Raw genomic sequence first — 19,109 nt, 5'->3', positions numbered from 1 at the left:
CCCCCACTGCCCACTGCGTGGCCCAGCAGCCCCTCTTGCAGGTCCTGTCCATGGAGAAGAAGCTGGATTTCCTGGTGAACATCTACATGCAGCGCATGGGCGTCCCCCCCGCCGAGACCGAGGCCTACTTCGGGGCCAAGGAGCCGGAGCCGGCACCGCCGTACCACAGCCCGGAGGACAGCCGGGACCACGGCGGCAGGAACTGCATCATCAAGCTCATCCGCTCCGCCAGCTCCACGGGCCAGAAGAGCTTCGCGGCGCCCCCGGCCGTGCCCCCCGCCCAGTGCCCGCCCTCCACCTCGTGGCAGCAGCAGTGCCACGCACGCCAGGGCCACGGCACCTCACCCTCCGGGGACCCCGGCTCGCTGGTGCGCATCCCGCCGCCGCCCACCCACGAGCGGTCCCTGTCGGCCTACAGCGGGGGCCACCGGGCCAGCACGGAGTTCCTGAGGCAGGAGGACGCCCCGGCCTGCAGGCCCCACGAGGCCGGCCTGCGGGACAGTGACACGTCCATCTCCATCCCGTCTGTGGACCACGAGGAGCTAGAGCGCTCCTTCAGCGGCTTCAGCATCTCGCAGTCCAAGGAGAACCTGGATGCCCTCAACAGCTGCTACGCGGCCGTCGCCCCATGTGCCAAAGTCAGGCCCTACATCGCAGAGGGCGAGTCGGACACGGACTCGGACCTCTGCACCCCGTGCGGGCCGCCGCCGCGCTCGGCCACGGGCGAGGGCCCCTTCGGCGATGTGGGCTGGCCCGGGCCCCGGAAGTGAGGCCGCCCGCCGGCCTCTCCCTGACTTCCGGCCTCCGGGTCTTGAGGCGGGACCCCCGGGGCCCTCTTCTTGCAGAAACGCGGCAGGGGTGCCGCCTGGGGCAGTGGCAGGCGCGGCCCTGGTCTCTCGCGCCAAGGTTGGCAAGAATTCTTTTCCAGCAAGGGGCAGCCAGGCTGGCCGTGCCCATCTGCAGACTGTTGGCCCGGGTGGGACAGAGGCCGGGGCCAAGGCTGAGGACAGGCCACTGGCAGCCAGGTGGTGGGCCGGGAGCAGGGCCGGGTGAGGGTGGCAGCGAGGGGCAGGCTGTCTCCTGAAGATCACGGCCTGGAGGCTGGGGAGGTGTGGCAGCCCCCTGGCGAGGCCTGCCCCACCCCGCCGTTTCTGCCCTGCCCCATCCACCTGCCAGCCCCGCTGGGGCCGTGGCCCTTGCCTTCTGGGTGCCCGTTCAGAGCTGCTGGTCAGTGTTGCTGCCCTTCTCCCGCTGGGTTCTGAGCGCCCTGTGGTGAGAGCCAGCCCCACATCCAGGGCCCTGGCTTGGCAGGGTGGAGGCGAGGCGGGACCACCCTGGAGCAGAGGGACGCTCAGAACTCCTGAACTTGGCTCTGGTCGGGAGGGGCCCCGCAGGCTCCAGGGGTCCTTGGGGGCTCCCTTCCAGACCTGGAATGCGGGGGACTCTCCCCTCTGCCCTGGCCAGGCGCCGGCCACCAGGCTTCAGCCAGCCCTGCGATGTGGGCCAGCCTGCGGAGGGCACCCCTGGGGCCGGGTTAGGGTTCCAGGGTCCTGTGCTGGGGGCGTCCTGGGGGCGGAATTGCTCGCTTCCTCTGCTGGGACCCTGCCTCGCCTGGCCCCCTTCAGGCCCCCCAGGCTGGCCTGGACGAGGCCTCGCAGGGTGGTGGAGGTCTGCTCTGTCCTGGGGGTGTCTCCTGCCCCCAGCCAGTCCCCTCCACTGACTGGCTTGTGCTGGGGCAGGGGCCCTGCCCCCCCCTTCCTGGCACCTTGGCCTGAGGGGCATCAGCCAGCGTGGGATCCCCAACCTGGGCCTTTGGCGGTCGGTCGGCTGGGGGTCTGGTATTTGGGGTGACAGGACAGCAAGTCTGGACACCTCGCCCTCTGAGGGGTGACTGTACACCAGCACCAGGCTGGCTAAGCCACCGTGTCGGGGGAGAGCCTGCCTGTGTCCCCAGCATGCTTCGTCCACCCCAGGCCGGGCTGGTCGGTGGGAGAGGCCACCTGTCCTCCAGGAAGGGCTTTGAGAGCGTTGTCTGCGGGGCACGTGCCCCTGGCTGTCGGGGTCCTGGCGCTCGGAGATCTTCAGGGATCGGAGTCTGCTGAGCTTCTGGGTGTGGCCCCGCCCCTGCCAGGACCCCCAGGGTGAGGGTGGGCTTGGCACGGGGCAGGAGGACCCAGCTTGGGGCTGGAAGCTGCGGACTATGTGCTGGCCTGCGCCCGAGGACGCCCCTCCCTCCCCGCCTCCTGGGGCCCCACACCCCTGAATGTCTGCTCCGTGTACCCCCTCCTGTTCTCCAGGACAGTGTGTCTGGCCTCAGACGCCCCAGGGGTGAGGAAGGCCCCTTCCCGTGTGGGTGGTGGGCTCCCCGTGTGGCTGGTGGGCTCCTCTGGGAGAGATCTGAGCCCCCGCCCCCACCCTCCTGTCATGGCAGAGGGAGACCTCCAGCTACAGGCCCCCAGAAGCACGTCCACGCCCCACCCCACCCCGGCCGCTGCTCCAAGGCCCTGGGAGAAGCCGCCTCAGGTGGCCAGCAGCTGGGGCCTGTCCCCTGCGGGGTCTCGGCCACCATGGCCCCCGTCCTGGTGGGGGCCCTTGGCCCAAGAGAGAGGGTTGTGTTCTGTTCCACGTGCTGCCTGTGCCGTGGGCCCCATGTTGGGAGGAGCCCCCGGAGCTGCCCAGCCAGACACAGGTGCCAAGGCCACCGCCCAAAGGCCCTCAGGTCACCGCAGGAGAGGTGGAGGCTAGACTGTCAGCAGGGGGGCCGTGGAGGCTCCAAGGAAGCCTAACCCCTTGGAAAGCGGGAGGCACACATCTCTGCTCAGGGGATGGTTGGGGTGCAGTTTGGGGATGGGAGGGTGGAGGCTCCGCGGGGCCCCCGGACCCCGGCCACGCAGCATGTGCTCCTCCCAGTGCCTGCCCGCTGCCCAGCGCCCTCGGGAGCCGTCGCAGGAAAGTGCCCGCTGCCCAGCGCCCCCTTGGGAGCTGTCGCAGGAAAGAGATTTCGTTGGAAAGTCAGCGCCCTCTCTGGGCATGCGTGTGACCCCGAGAGGGCGACCCTGCCCTGCGGCAAGTGTGACAAAGGTTTCTCAAGACAAGTGTATTTGTTACTAGGCCCCCTTGCACACGCCTGTGCTCACATGCGCCTGCAAACACACACATACACGTGGACACACGCACACTCACCCCCACGTCCCATGTCCACACACCCGCACAGGTGCCTCGTCCCGCTTGTTTCTGAGGCTCTGCCCCCTTTAAGCCCAAGGAATTAACAGCTTTGGGAGCTGCAGGTGGTCCTGGAACCTTGACCCCCAGGCGGAGGCTCCAGCTGCCCCGGAGGGTAGAAGGGCCCCCACCAGGTGACAGGGCCACAGTGGCACCACCCTGCTTTGGGGAGACTTGCTTCAAAACCCCATTTGGAGACTCAGGGGGGTCCACAGCACGAGGGGCCCGCCTGGTTAGCACGAAGAAGGGACCCCTACCCCGCCCAGTCCCAGCCCAGAGTCATCCCCCGCCCGCAACTCCCCCGGCTTTCATGGGTCAATTTAGTGTTAACGTCTTCCCTGCCCCGGGCGGGGGGGCCCTCAGGGATCCCAGATCTGAGAAGTAGACACGGGAAAGGGGGAGGTGTCCTCTGCCAGCCCCACCTTCAGGGAGCACCCATGGAGCAGGTGCCCACCCCACTGCTGTTTGCAGCCAAACTTGGCCCTGGGCCATTTCTAGATGCTTCTGAAGCCCAGAGTGGGGAGGGCTGCCTGGAGGCCTGTGTAGAGAGCCTGGCGTTGGTACGATTTCACACTCACCCTGGATGGTGGACAGCGTGCAGAGCGCTGGGTGGAGGCACTTGCCCTGATTTCTGTCGCTCCGAGGCACGGGCCCAGGAGCAAATGCCGTGTGAGGAGGGATGGCCCGACAGTGAGGGCGTGCCGTTGGGGGGTGGGGGGAGCGCTGAGCAGCAGGTGGGGCTCTGGACGCCTCGCCCCCTGTGCACACTGGCTCCGGATGCCTCCTGCCTGACTGATGCTGTCCCGAGAGGTCTGCCCTCGGCCATGGTGTGGGCAGCTGTGCCCTCTGGGACCCCTGAGCGGGTCTTGGGTGTGCCAGTGTTCAGTGTGGGGTAGGAGGGCTGGATGGGGCCCCGAAGGGATGGGCTGCCTCCTGCACCCCCAGGGACAGCTGCCAGGTGCAAAGGGGGAGAGATCACCGGGGAGGGCTTCCCAAGGAGGTGGCATGCTGGGAGCTTCCCGCCTCCCTCTCTCCAAGGGGCCTGGGGCGCCTGCTGCCCATGTCCAGGCCCTGTGTAGCCCCTGGAGCGTGTGGGCCCATTGTTTGGTTCTGGATTCTGCTGTCTCCTGAGGGGCGGGGGCTGGAGGGAGGGAGCTTAGGAGGCAGGAGGAGGGGACAGTGACCTCTGGTCTCGGACTCTTGCGTGGGTGGCCCGGCCGGTAGAGGCATGGCCTGGGGGCCCTGTCTAGAGAGACCCTAGGGACGGGCAGATCAGGTGCCGGCCGGGGAGGGAACCCTGCTGGGGGGAGGCCCTTGGTCCTGGCGTTTCCGGCCGTCACGTGGGCTTTGCGGTGCGCCGCACGTCCAGCTCTGAGCGGGTTCATAAAGTTGCCTTAATGTGCGTTGATGAAAATCCACTGAGGTCACCCCACGTCCCCTTGGCATCTGCCAGGCACCCACATGGGCCACGCCACCCCTCCCTGGGGTCTACGGGACCTGCTCCACAGCAAGCACAGAGCAGGAGGAGGCTCTCGTCATCATTCCTGCGGGCTCGGCCTGCACGTCGCCTGGGACCCCCGGGGCCCTCCGCGCCCCCACCATCCCCCAGCTGTCACCCTCCGGCCCGAAGGTGGCTCAGCCCCCATCTGTGCTCTTGCCTTGGCTGTCTTTGCACTTTCGTTCATGTTCATGCTCCAAAGATACGTCATGATGCCTTCAGTGCCGACCGCAGCGCCTCCCGCGTGTCCCTGCAGCGCAGCCGGGTCTCTTCTCGTGGACGTGTCACCACCTGTGACAGGTGACGTGTGCCCTCCGTTTTCGAGCGACAGACGCCCGGGGGAAGAGCTCTAGTTTCCTACGGACCAGCTCACTGTCAGGTCGACGCCTGTGCCGCCAGATGGCCAGGGCGGGTTTGCCCGGGGACCGCGGGTATGGAGTCAGGCGGCGGGGACGCTGGGGACAGTTCTGGAAAGCTCTGCTGCCTGGGGATGAGTCCGGATGCCCAGTGGGTCTGTGCACTTAGTAAACACAGTGGTTCAGCCTGGACAGTGTGTGGTCTCTTTCCTCGCACTCGCCGTTGTGGGGCGCGGCTCCTGCGCGGGGTTGGGGTGCAGGGTGGCGAAGCAGAGGCCAAGAGGCGGCCATGCTCCATGGGGTCCCGCCCCCAGGGTCAAGGCGTCGGGCCCCTTGGTGTCCTGTCCTAAACGAAGACCCACAAACCAGTGGCTTCCATGATGGAAACTCATGCTCGCGACCCCAGGCCTGGGTCTGCCGAGCTGCCCGACCCCCGCAGCCCTGCTCTCCACCATGGGGGCATCAGGGTCCTTGGGGGATGCCGCGTGTGGGGCCCCGTCTGCAGCGGGTGGACACCCAGAATCCCCGCTGGTCCTCAGGGCCCCTCCCCCTGTTTGTGGCACCTGGTTGGTCACCATCCGCTTGGCTTCGGTGCCACACGGGCCCGTGGGGGAGGCCCGTGGGGCCGAGGCCACCCTACCTCCCACTCAGAGGGTCCGGGTGAGGGCCTGGCTGCAGGTGGGTCCATGATGCGGCTGTGAGCTAAGCCTGTGTGTGTGTTCAGCTTCCAGCCCTCTGGAATTTTCCACCCCACTGGACCCTGCTTGGGCCCCCTGGGGGTCAGCTGAGTTGGAAGAGCAATTTGGCAGGACGCAGTGGCCCCAAAGGTGCACAGACCTGCTGGCCTTAGCAGGGGCTCTGCCCCCACAGCCCCTTCCCAGGTGACATGGCCCTGCAGCAAGGGGGCTGGGGTAGGGGCGTTGGTAGCTCCAGGCCACCCACCAGAAGCCTTTGTGCTGCAAGACTTCCAGAAAGTTCTGGGCTGGGATATCCTTAGGTTTGGGGAGAGCTGGGCTCAAGGGGCAGCTGGGCTCACCTCTGTCCACCCCGAGCACTGACCAGGGCCTGCTGTGTCTTCTCCCGTCTCTAGAGCCAAAGGGCAGAGGGCTCCAGAGCCGCTCCAGGGAGCTCGGAGCCCGTGCTCTGTGCTCCGGGGTGGGCCTGGTCCTTGGCTGCCTGGACTTTCCACTCTTCCCGGATCGCTGCAGCTTGGCAGCCAGCAAAGAACCAGGGCCCGGGGGTCCTCCAGGGGGTCTCCAGGGGTCTCTGGGAGTCTCCAGGGCTCTCCAGGGGTCCCCGAGGGCCCAGGGACTCTGGGCTCAGACGAGGGGTCACAGCAGAGCCCTGGGGGCCGAGCTCTCCCTCCCAGAGGGGCTGGCCCAGGGGCACTATAGGCACCTGCTGCCCACCAGCCGCCTGCTGCCCACCGCAGGGCCATTGGGCCCCTCCTGTCTGTTGGCCCCTCCCCCACGCCCCGCCCTCCTCCCTCCCGGATGAGTTCTCTGCATGTTTTCCTCCCCTGGTGCATCCCGGTGGCGACGAGCCCCCCACAATCACGGTGCCCCGCCCCCATGGCCCACATCCACCAGGGGCCCTGCGTGCCCGAGAGTGAACAGGCGGGGGGCCTGCGTGTGAGCGCTGGCCTGGGGGCAAGAGGGCACCGTGGTCAGAGTGACAGAATGCGGGGGCGGGACGGTCTGTAGGGAGCTGGCGGGAATGCTGCCCCCCAGGGTTCCAGGCGCTGCGCCCCAGCCCACCCCCCTCCCCAGGGACGAAGGCCTCCTCTCGACTTCCAGAAGCCACTAGATGGCAGCACTCACCCGGGGAGGGCCCCCTGCTCCTCCCGAGGCCCAGGAGGTCCTGCTTCGGGTCCCCAGCCTCCCCTCAGCGAAGCTGTCGCGGTCTGGAAAGTTGCTCCTGCAGGACCGACGGCCCTGGGCCTGGCCCTGGACTCTGAGGAGCCTGGGGAGGGGCCTGAGCGTCAGAGGAGGGCTCCTGGGAGGGGGGGCCTCAGGACAGGAGGGGGCGCTGCTCCAGCCAACCCCCCGCAACCTGGGCCTGGGTCCCCTTGTCCAGGACTTGCCCCTGTCGCCCAGCTCCTTCCGCTCCAAGACCAGGCTTGCACAGCTGGAGCGGCTGCAGCCCCGCCCTGCCTGGACCCTGCGGCCTGCAGCCCTGGGTCCCAAGGTCCTGAGGGAGGTGTTCCTGGAAAGTGGCCCTGGCTCTGTCCATGATGGGCCTGAGGCTTCTCCACCAGCGGTGCCCTTCATTCATTCGCACGGTCATTCATTTGTTCGCTAAACAGGTTGGCGCTGGTCACGGGGCAGCCACGGAATGAGGCAGTCAGGGCCTTGGGCCTGTGAAGCCTGAAGTCCAGCCCTGGACGCCACTTATGAACCTGACCATTCATGACGGCCACTGGGGCCCAGGCGGTACGGACAGAAAGGCCGCCAAGATGTGGCGGATGCCACACCAGGGGCATGGGCTGGGGGTCCCCCTGACCCAGGGGAGGGATCGGCCAGGCCAGACCTTCCTGGCACCTGTCCCCTGGAGCATCTGCCTCCTCCAGGGGAGAAGGCCTGACCAGCCATCTCGCCATCAGCCCAGAGGTTGAACGCATGGCCAAGCTCCAAGCCTGACCACTCAGCACGGTCTCGGGGGCATCTGACAGGTCTGGCCGCCTTGTCCCGAAGACCAGGCCTGTTGCTGGGGCCAAGCAGCCCAGGTGACCCCACAGCCCCTAGGAACTGTGAGGGCTGGAGGGTGGGAGGTTCCGGGCTGTGGGCCCGGGTAGGTTTTCAAGTGCGTTTGCCTCGGAAGGTGAGGCCAGGCTGGCTTCTGGGGGGATTTGTAGGGGGCAGTTCTAATGGGAGAGGCCGTGGGCAGAGGTGGGCGGCCAGCCCCTGGCCGAGCAGGTGGGAGCAGAGAAGAGCAGGCTGCGAGGGTTGCTCCTCTTGGAGCAGGGATTATATTTCTTATTTCAAAAAACATGCAACCCCTCATGCCCATCAGGTTGGCAGCTGTCAAGGGCAGAGGAAACAGCAGGATTGGAGAGAAGGCGGGGGCAGCGGGACCCGTGCAGCGCAGGCGGGGGTGCAAAGCGCCACAGCCCCAGCGGAAGAACAGTCCCTGCTCCTCACAAGCGGAAAACGCAATTACCACGGGTCCTGCAGGGCCGCGATGGGCATGTGCCCAAAAGAGCGACAGGCGGGGTTTCAAGGAGGTATTTCCACACCCATGTTCACAGCAGCATCCGTCACAGCAGCCAAGACGTGGAAACCACCCAAGTGTCCAACAAGGGATCCATGGATAAACAGGATGGGGTCCAGCCACACAAGGGAGTATTACTCAGCCTTGAAAAAGAAGTTAAATCCTGGCACAGGCGACATGGGCCAGCCTCGAGGACACTGTGCGGGGTGGAATAACACCATCACAAAAGAGAAACACTCCAGGCACCCGTGACGCCACTTACGCGAGGTTCCCGAGGAGTTACCTTTGCAGAGACAGAGGCTAGATCGCAGGTGCCCGGGGCTGGGGAGGGGGAGCGGGAGGTGGGGTTTAACGGGAACAGAGCTTGTTTGCAAAACAAGACGGAAAGGTTCTGGAGGTGGGTGCTGTGACGGCTGGACAACAACCAGCCTGGGTTTAATGCCACAGAACCAGACACTTCAAGAGGGTGGCCTGTGGGTCCACGTGCATTTCAGATGAAACGCTCCTCAAAGTGGGTGCAGAGGGAAGGTACCTCGACAGAACAAAACTCATACGCGACAGCCCCCAGCCACCCTCCTACCCACTGGTGAAAAGCTGAACGCATTTCCCCCCGAGACAAGGAACGAGAGGAGGTGCCCACTGGCGCCACCTCTGTTCGACACAGTAGCGGAAGTCCTGCCCAGAGCAAGTGAACAAGAAAGAGAAATGCAGGTTATCCCCATTGGCAAGGGAAGTAAAACCGTCGCTATTCGCAGATGACACGATACTGTAGGTAGGCAGCCTTAAAGCTTCCACCAAAAGCCTAAGAGAGCTAATAAATGAACCCAGTAAGGTCGCAGGACGTAAAATCGATATACAAAAACGGACGCATTTCTATATACTAACAGTGAAGTGTCAGAGAGAGAAATTACGAAAAGAATTCTCATTTACAATCACGCCAAAGAGCCTAGAGTACCTAGGAATAAATTTAACCAAGGAGGTGAAAGACGTCTACCCTTAAAACTATAGGACGCTGATGAAAGAAACTGAAGATGAGGCGCTGCCGTCGTGGCGCAGTGGAAACGAATCCGACTAGTATCCATGACGACGAGGCTTCCGGCCCTGGCCTTGCTCCGTGGGTTAAGGACCCGGCGTTGCTGTGAGCCGTGCTGTAGGCCAGCAGCTATAGCTCTGATTCAGACCCTAGCCTGGGAACGTCCATGTGCTGCAGGTGTGACCCTAAAACACACACACACACACAAAGATAGCAATAGTAAGTGTCGGTGAGGACGTGAGGAGAAGAGGAGGCCCCTCCTGCACTGAGTGTGGGAATGTAAGTTGTGCAGCCACCGTGGAGAACAATACGGAGGTTCCTCTGAAACGTGAGGTACTGGAGTTCCCGCCATGGCACAGTGGGCTAAGGATCCGGCATTGCCACAGCTGTGGCATGGGTCACAGCTTCGGCTCAGCTTCGATCCCTGGCCTGGGAACTTCCATATGCCATGGGTGAGGCTATAAAAAAAATTTGAACTACCTTTCAGTCCACCAGTTCTACTTCTGGATATTTGCTCAAACAAAGGAAAACACTAATTTGAGAAGATACAGGTCCCCTGTGTTCATAGCGATGATATTCACAACGCCTGAGACAGGGAAGCAGCCCAGGTGTCCACAGACAGATGCATGGATGAAGAAGGGGTGGTAGGAGTTCCCATTATGGCTCAGCAGGCTAAGAACGTGCCTAGTACCCATGAGGATGCAGCTTTGATCCCTGGCATCGCTCAGTGGGTTAAGGATCTGGTGTTGCTGTGGCTGTGGTATAACCAGCAGTTCTGATTCAACCCCTATCTGGGAACTTCCATATGGCACAGGAAAAAAGGGGCGGGGGAGAAAAAAGAAAAGACAAAGAAAAAAAGTAGGTGTGGGACATACACGTGCTGGAATACTACTCAGCCATGAAAAAGAATAAAAGTCTTACCATTGGCGACAAAAACCTAGAAGGATCCAGAGGGTGATGTACTAAGTGAAATAAGTCAGAAGGAGAAAGTCAAATATCATATGATCTCTTACATATGGACTCTAAAACCAAAACAAATGAACAAGCAAAACCAAACCACAGACAACTCACAGATACAGAGAACTAAGTGTAGGAGGCTGCCAGAGGGGAGGGGTGAGGGGCTGGGTGAAATGGGTGAGAAGGATTAAGAGGCACAAGCTTCCAGTTAAAAATAAGCAATGGGGGGAGTTCCCGTTGTGGCTCATGGTTAACGAACCTGACTAGGATCCATGAGCCATGAGGACGCGGGTTTGATCTCTGGCCTCGCTCAGTGAGTCAAGGATCCAGTGTTGCCGTGAGCTGTGGTGTAGGTTGCAGACAAGGCTCGGATCCTGCATTGCTGTGGCTGTGGTGGAGGCCGGCAGCCGTAGTAGGTCCGATTCGACCCCAGCCTGGGAACCTCCATATGCTGCGAGTGCGGCCCTAAAATATAAGACCAAAAAAAAAAAAAAAAAGGGAAGTAATAGGGATTACAAAGAATATGCTTAGGACGTGACTTTTCCGTCCTGGGTGCTTTACCACAATTTCAAAGCAACGCCCAGGCACGCCTGCCCGGCTTTTCCCAGTCCCCCTGCTCCCTGACCACATGGGATCAGAGGCTACAGAGACTGGCCAGTGTCTGCACACTGGTCCCCTGCACTCTCCTGGGTGGAGACCGAATCCCTGCCTGCCCCCCGCCCCCACTGTGCCAGTGAGGTCAAAGGTCAGAGCCATGTGAGGGCGGTGGCAGTCTGCCCTCGCTGGCTGTCGGGCCCATCTGTCCCGGGTCGGAGATCCTGGTGAGCCCTTGGTCAGCAGCCCCGGGAAAGCTTTGATCTTGGACTTTCTGGGCCCATAGTGGGCCCGGCCAAAGATGTCCAGTGTTGGAGCCCCCCAAGGAGCTGAAACCCACGGGCACGGGGCTGGCCGGTGCCAAATGGAAGCCATCTCCCGTTATGGGGCTGCTGCCCAGGGCGAGGCCTGTGTGGTTCCAGCTCCCTTTCTGGAAACTCAGGGAGCCAACCTTCCTGACCTAATGCTGCTCAGCCCAGACGCTGGATGCAGGGGCGGGCAGGGGTGCTGGGCTTGTTTGTAAAATTTGCTGCATCCTTGGGGCTGGTCCTTTGTTCAGGGCTCTGAGCTCTGGCCAGACCTGGGGGGGGGCACTGGCCTCCCAGCTGCCACCTGCAGCCACACTGGGAGTCTGGGGCTTGTGGGGTCCCAGCTGTCTACACCCGCCCATCACACCATTGGCTTAGAAACTGCACACTCACGCTCTCTCATGGAGCGAAGGCCTGGAAGTTTTTTCTGTGCATGAGCAGACGTGTGCCCACCCCAAGGACTGGTTCTCTTTCTGGCATCTCCCGTGCCCCCGTCTGTCTGGCTGCCCTCCTCCTGCAGCCCCGGCCCTTCCCTTGAAGCCTCTGGCCCTTCTGCCCATGGTGCTGCGATGCCCTGAAACCGTCTATGGCTCTCCAGGGCCTGCAGGGAAAAGTCCAAACCCTTCCTCCCCACATCGGGACCTTCCTGGGGACTCTGCCCCCACCAGCACCCCAGGATCGCCCGCTCTCCCTGCCGCCCCCACCCTCCCCTCCCCTCCTCCGGGGCTCTTCCCAGCCCCTGGTCTCCCCCCCCACTTCCTCCCTGTAGCCTGGAGCTGCTGCACCAGCCCCTCCCCCACCGGAGCACAGCCCCCTCCACCCCACCCTTCTCCTGGGGCCCTTCCTCCAGGGCCAGGGCCTTGAGCCCCGGCACCCGAGTGCCCACAGACTCTCCGGCTTAGACATCAGGAAAGTCCTGGAATCCGGGCACTGCTGGGTCCTCAGGAAAACCCTACCACGTAGCAGCCATCATCTGCTTTTATAAGATGCAAAAATGTAATTTCTTTTTCAATTTAAGATGAAATGGTTTAGCTCAAGCAATTGGCGTCTTACTTCTGCCACCGCGGAGGGAGGCGTAGCTGGTGATGTTGCCACGTGGCTTCTCAGACACTCAGGTGGCAAACGTTTATTGGTCTTAATACGGCCTCGAGACTGGCCAGGCTGGCAGCGGTTAGCCCACGGGCGGCTGGGGACACTCTCCTCCTGCCTGCAATGACCCTGGGTGGGACCTGCCTGGGGCTGCTATGGGCCGGTGCACAGAGGGGGCTTGGGCCCGGAGCCCGAGACCCCGTGGCCATGTGCATCTGTGGAGCACCTGCTGAATGCACCCTTTGGTCTTCGCACTGGGGGGCGGGGGCGAGAAGGCATGACCTCTGGTCCTCCGGAACCAGCCGGACTGGGGGGGTGGGGCTGAGGGCACCGTGGGCGCTCTGATGGTCCAGTGACCAGTCCGTGCCTGGCAGTGGCCCGGCTCCAGCCACCTCCCCGCTCAGCGCCCGGCCCAGGAGCTGGAGGAGACAGCTCCGCCCGACGGAGGCAGACAGCTGGGGCTGGGCCTCCCCCTTGACATTCAGAGCTGCTAATTTTTCATCGCAGGGCGGGTTTGACATTTGCGTTGGAATCAGTTAGTGTTAACTTGCTCTCTGTAGCTGGGCTGGCGGAGACCCAATCCTCCCCGCTGCCTGCGTCACAACCCGGGGGAGGTCCCGTCCACCACCTGGCCTCTGCCCTCACCTTGACCTCAGGACACGGCTGCCCATCCTGCCCTGGGCAGCGCTCCGGGGCGGCCTCCTCCACAAGGGTCCCGGGGGGGCCTGGTCCTGGGGCCACCTGCCCCGGCGAGGCCCCATCCCATGCGCTCCTCCAGTGTTTCAGCGCCCGACGTCCTTGTCACCTCCTTTAGGTGGTCACCACCCCAGCGCCAGGACACGGCGGGCACTCCCTGGGAGCCTGAGCAGCCGAGACGCACTGTGCCCTATCCCTGTGCCTTCTCCTGCCCTCCGCTGTCACACGCCAGGAGCGGAACAGGTGTCCACCAAGCCCCAGGGAGGGAAGGACTCGCCTGGCTTTGTGGATGGGGGCCGGCCGGAGGCTGGCGGTTGAGCGGTTGTGTGCCCGGGGGAGTTGACGCGGCCCCTCGGACACCCCAGCCTCTCCCCAGACTGCTGGTGGGGTTGGGGTGGGGAGGCTGTGGGCAGCCTGAGGAGAGAGGCTTGGGTGAGCCTGTGGGGCCCCCTATTGAGCACCCAGTGCAGCCCACTCCAAGTGGGGCCTGGGAGCGTGGCCCAGCAGCCACCCCCCTCTCCCAGGACCAATCTGCCACCAGGAGTTTGCCCTCAGCTTGCCCTTCCCCTGTGTTCACGCCCCCTCCCCGTTTGGGAGAGAAGCCTGAGGCCGCCTCCCCCCCATTTAGGAGAGAAGCCGGGGAGCCCGTCAGGGACCCTCAGGAACAGGCAGGGTGGTCTGCCTGGCTCTGCCCTTGAGCTTAGTTCCCCGCTGGCTCACGTGCAATGGGCCAGGCCGTTCTCTGCAAAAGTCGGGTCTATGCCGTGGGGGGGGGGGGGCAGGAGGGGGCGTGTGGGGGACTTGGGGGGTCTAGGGGGCATGGGGGGGCACGAGCACCGCCCTAATTCCAGTTGGCCGTGTGGCTCTTTCCAGAAGTGGTACAGGCATCACGACTTAGCTTTGTCGTTTAAACCACCAGACAAACCTTCGGTCCTTTTCCTCACATATCCTCCGTCACGGTCCATCCCGAGCTGGAGAACGGTGGGAAAAATGACGGTATGTGGCTGGGTGGCTGGGTCGCTTTGCTGGGCAGCAGAAGTCGACAGAACACCGTACATCGGCTCTAAGACCAAAATCTCTAAAAACGCCTTCAGTACCTTCCCCACTGAGGGGTTAGGACACAACAGAGGGCGCGAGGCAGCCGGGGCAGGGGAACCCCGCCCGTGCGTGGACGGCCCGGGGGCTGGTCCCCCCGGCTGGGTCGGGCCCCCGGGGTGGCCGGGCCTTCCTGGGGCCAAAGGGGGCGTGGCCGCCGAGGACGTGAACATGAATCACTTTCGCCAGGCAGCACGGAGAGATCGGGAAATATTTTATGTGCCTTTTAAAAACATTTGGTCGAGAGAGGCCTCTGTTCGTCAGACAGCCCGCGGCCACTGACAGGGCCAGTGATGCGGAAACCGCAGGCGTGTCACAGCTGTAAGGCCTGCCTGTCACCACGGGATCCCCCGGGCCCGGGGAGGGGGCCTGGCCTCCTGGGCGGCTGGGCCGGGAGTGGGGGAGTCTTCAGCCGCAGGACCCTCACTCTGGGAGGGCGCTGGGTCAAGGGCAGAGTGCTGGGTGCTGGGCGGGTGGGGCCCTCTGGGTAACGGCCCCCACACCCTGGGAGCCAGGGCTCAGCATGCAGCCGTCTCCTGCTCCTGGAGCCCTCACGGGAGCATTGCCTTCCAGTCCTTCGCAGGCCCTTCTGCGGCATGTCCCCCAGGGCTGGCAGGACCAGGGTCTGTGGGGCCCGTGCTGCCCACCCCCTGTGACCAGGGCCTGAGGATAAGGGAGCCCCAGCCCCGATATAAGGCAGCTCCCTGATCTCTGGTCTGGTCACCTTCCCTCCCAGCGGCTCCGGCGTCCCTGACCAGCACGTCGTCGCAGCACAAAGGCAGAGGACACCGGCAGAGCCAGAGCCCGGGGTGGATGTCAGAGTCCCGCCCGTACCCTGGGGGCCCCCAAGCAGGGCGCTGCAGGCCGCCCCGCCCAGCTCTGTTGGGACCCTTGGCGCTGTCCGGGGTCCTGGCCAGGGCTGGGTCAGGGTCTCCGGCCAGCAGCCTGGGGTGGACGTCCTGGGGGCTCCTCAGGAGAGACCCGCTGCTGCAGTTGGCTGTATCAGACGGGCAGACAAGCCCGAGAGCCCAGTGGGAACGTCTGCCTTCGTCCTCAACCTGAGACTGATCTCTGCTTCCAGCACGGCCTGGACGGAGCGAGGGACCACAGGGCTCCTGGGGCCTCGTCACAGAGCCACTGGCTCCCCCGAGAGGGGGAGACCTCCCCAGGTCAGCCCCCCCAGGAGCCCCCACCACACTCTCTGCCACCAGGATGCGCCATCCTGCTGGCCTTGCAGGGGGGACAACGGGGTCCCCCCCAGCCCTGGGATCCCCAAAGGCAGGAGCACCAGCAGCGCCCACTACGGCGTGGGAGGGCAGGGCTGGGGCATGCAGCAGGCACTGGGCTCCCGCGCGGGAGGCGAGGGCGGGGGCTGGGAGGCGCCACCCCCCGCTCCTCCCTCTGAGCTGAAATGTCTGGGGAGACCAGGCCAGGCCAGGCGCTCCGACTTGGGGGTCAAACCCACACCCCCACGTTCCCTTCTTCCTCTGATGAATGTCCAGGCCCACGGGGAAATGAGGCTGACCCCAGACTCAAGCGCGTTTGAGACCCAGCTCGCAGGGACCTAAGAACGCGGCACCGAGCGTCCAGCAGCCCCTGCCTGCAGTCCCCGCGTCTCAGGCCGGGTTGTGGGAAGGCAGAGGCCCCCAATTATGCTCTAACTCAGGCAACTCTAGCAACCCTGTGGGCTGAGACCTTTGCATCAGAAGGAATGATCTTACTCTCAAGAATTCAAACGTGGGACAGGCGTGCGTCTGGAATGACACTCGTTTTCCAAACGCCCGAGGAAAGAGCCCCCGGGGGCCGACCGAGGAGCTCTTTCGGGATCTGGTGGCCCCTGTGCTGCACTTCGCTCCCTCTCCCGCTCAGCTTTCCTGCCCTGGTGTCTCCCAGGTGGCTGCGGGGCGACCGACCCCCCAGGGGAACAACCAGCTGCTCCAGCAGGGCTGCTGCCCTCGGCAGAGGTGGGAGGCCCGCCCGCCCCTCCCCTCGCTGCCTCCTGGCCTTGGGGGGTCCCCATGGGAGGGGGGTTGAGTGTCACGGTCAACTCCCCCCACCGCCCACTCCCCTCTCCCGTGAGCCATGCAGGTCGGGGCCGGTGACTTCAAAGAGCTCACAGTTTGACGAGATGTGACCTGTGCAGCCCCCCCACATGTTGCTATGGAAACACTTGCAGGCGCAGGCTGGGGGATGGGCCCAGAGGGTCTCAAACGAGGTGTTGAAAGATGAATGAGTTGCCGAGACCAGCGCAAGGCGGTGGGGAAGCACGTCCTGTGTCCTGGGTGAGCGTGAAGCTTCTGGAATGAAGGACAAAGGCCCACATGCGAGGTTGCTCTTCCTGGTCCATGCCAGGTGCCAGGCACCTGCCTATTTATGGAGCTCTCAGCAGAGCCAATTGTAGGGCTCGGGCCATCCGCCTAGTCTGGGGGCAGACAGAGCCACCGCCATGAGTCTCCTTCCACGTGGAGCCCTGAGCAGACCACTGGCCTCTAGCCGTGTGGGTGCCCCAGCTACCCACCAGGTCAGGCGCAGAGGCTTCCAGGTGCCAGGCTCCTCACCCACCCCCGTGGGTGCCGGGTTCGGCAGGTGGGCCTCTCTGGGGCCACACGAGGTCCCTGTGCACAGGGCGCTTATTTGCCCCCCATCAAAGGCCCCCGCCAGCTCCCTCCCCGCACAGGCCGCAGTGTGTCTCCAGGCGCCCTGGTCTGCGCAGGGTCCAGCACGCCCAGGATCAGGCGGCCGTACTGCTGTGGCTACGGTCGGCACAGGGAGCCGGGGCAGAGGTCCTGCCTTGGCAGCCTCAGCCCACAGGTCGAAGCGGGAACTCACCTCCTCAAGAACAGCCTGGGTTCCCCCGCAGGATCGCAGATGGGTGACAGGGCGGGTGGAGCCAGTCCACACCACCCCCTCTACACTGCCCTTGGCCCACCCACCACCCTGTTTCAGAAGACACAGGGTGGTCGCTGCTCTCTCTGCCTGAAGGGGCAGGTCTGAAGGCCAGGGCAGGGCGTGGTGGTCTGGGGGGTGAGGCGGGAGGGCTCGGCGGAAGCTCTGTGGGCTGGGACCCTGTGGGGACTCCAGCTTCCCCCGCGGCCCCTCCCTGGAAAGCCCTGCCCATCACGACGCCTCCCAGGGCTGGTCCTGAGGCCGCTCTTGGTCTGCTCCCCAGGCTCGGTCACTCACAGGCCTGAGTGTCCCGTGGATCCAGCTGTCCTCTGGCCCCCACGGCTGGCATCCTCCTCTGCCCGGAATCGTCAGCTTCAAGTGGCAAAGGCCAGAGCAGGAGCCAGATCGCAGTGTTTCTCAGGAGGCCTGGGCAGGCAAGGTCACCCAAAGTCGCCTCCTGCAGGCTGGGCTCAGGGGGTGTGTCCTCTGGTCCCGGAGGGTGCACCCCTAAGCTGGGGGCACGAGGATGGGCTGAGAGTGCAATACGGGGGCTGGTGGAGGCGGGCTCCTGGCTGGGCTGCAGCGACGGGAGCCTGCCATGGGCGCTGGGAGGGGTCCGTTTCCAGACCCCACAGCATCACAGCCTGAGTCTGGCCTTGCCTGAGGGTGTCGGTACAACCCCACTGGCCCAGCTCTGCATTCACACCCCCATGGGCAGCATGTGCCACCAGCCAGGGGGCCGCCGGTGTGTCAGCAGCGTGGGAGCGCTGGGTGGATCGACTTCCTTTAACCAGGAGCCACGAATGCACTTGACCACAGGTCGTGTCCAGAGAGGCCCCCACCAACCGCCCGTGCCACCCTGGCTCAGGGCTCCCTGCACCGGGCCTGCTTTGGTGCAGCATGTGGGGGATGCTGGGGAACAGCTGGGCCCCCCCGTGGCTCCGGCTGCAGGGCGTACGCGGCTTCTTGGGCTTAGTCTCGGCTGCCAAGGAAAGGGAGTCGGGGGCCGGACGTGAACCCGGGCCCTGGGACAGTGGTCTCGGCCGTGGCACCAGCACCTCTCCCTCAGCACCACCCCTGGCCGAGTGGTCTGTGGGTGAGGCCAGGAGCTCCGGGCACAGTGGCCTCCCATGCCCCCCCACATTCTGATCCAGGCCTGAGGCAGGGGCCCCAGAGGAAGGGAGTGGATGGGGCGGGCGGGCGGCTGGGGTGCCTGGGCCCTGGTCAGGGTGCGCCCCGCTCAGCCTATGGATGTGTCGGGGGCCGGGGCTGCTGGGCCCTCATGCCCTTGTTGCGCGTGGGCCCTGGCTCTGGGGGGCAGGGAAGTGGGGTGCGTGGCCTGCCCTGGGGCCACATCCCCCACCCCACCCTCACCACCTTCCCGGGGCCCCATCCGGCCTGGCAGAGAAATCCCATTAAAATCTCTGGTGTCTGAGTCAACACTCTCCCACGGAGCTGGAGCCGCAGTGCCAGCCTCGTTGGTGAGCGGGGCGCTGCAGCCTCTGCAGCTGAGATAAGCCCCCCCTCCCACCCGCCCGCTCTAACTGCTGGGCTCAGCCTCCCGGCAGTGTCCCCCGAGGACACAGGAAACAGCTGCGGGCAGAGGGGGCGTTGCAGCTCATCAGCGGGAAGGCAGCGAGGTGCGGGGTCGTAAGGAGTAGCACCGGCGGGCGGCACCCAAAGGCGGAGGTTAGACCCAGCGGCGCAGCCCGGCCCCGCCTCCCCACCTCCCTCGGGTGTGCAGCCTGCCAACATCGTGACCCCTGACCCCAGAGGACCCTCCCTTGGGACCCGGATCTTACAAGCCTTCTGCTCTAACCATCCAGACTTGCCCAGTACTTGGGCTAAGTTTTTCTAGAACCTGGAGCGCTGCCCGCCGTGGTCCCACGCAGTGGCCCGCTGTGCGCCTGCAGTGCTGCCCGCACGGGGAGCTACAAGGACTGGCCGAAGCGGGGGCAGGGGGAGGGGGCGGCCTGGTCCCCACTCTCCCTGAGCCCTGGGCCTGTGGGTGGCCTCTGCCTTCTTCATCTAGGATCTGAGTGACAGGAAGGAGCCAGGCACGTGGGGGGCGGGCGAGCAGGGAGGGCCCCAGCTGGAACATTTTAGAACCTCTCACTGTACACGTGGAGCCAAGGGAGAGGAACCTGGCAGACCCAGGTGCCCCG

The 19,109-nt window shown here is 64.6% G+C and overlaps 1 protein-coding gene across 17 annotated transcripts in view; it reads left to right on the top strand.

Annotated features, from left to right (window-relative positions):
* KCNQ2 (potassium voltage-gated channel subfamily Q member 2) overlaps window positions 1-5,270 on the top strand; it is a 47,127-nt gene extending 41,857 nt beyond the window's left edge. For all 17 annotated transcript variants that reach the window (XM_021077769.1, XM_021077761.1, XM_021077773.1 and 14 more), the window contains one exon: window positions 42-5,270. In XM_021077769.1, coding sequence (XP_020933428.1) covers window positions 42-770 — 729 coding nt within the window. In that variant the 3' untranslated portion in view covers window positions 771-5,270. The remainder of the gene's footprint in view (window positions 1-41) is intronic.

The sequence above is a fragment of the Sus scrofa genome, chromosome 17 (genome assembly GCF_000003025.6).
Source record: "Sus scrofa isolate TJ Tabasco breed Duroc chromosome 17, Sscrofa11.1, whole genome shotgun sequence".
In the NCBI taxonomy this organism is placed as follows: domain Eukaryota; kingdom Metazoa; phylum Chordata; class Mammalia; order Artiodactyla; family Suidae; genus Sus; species Sus scrofa.
This window is presented reverse-complemented; position numbering and strand designations above follow the sequence as displayed.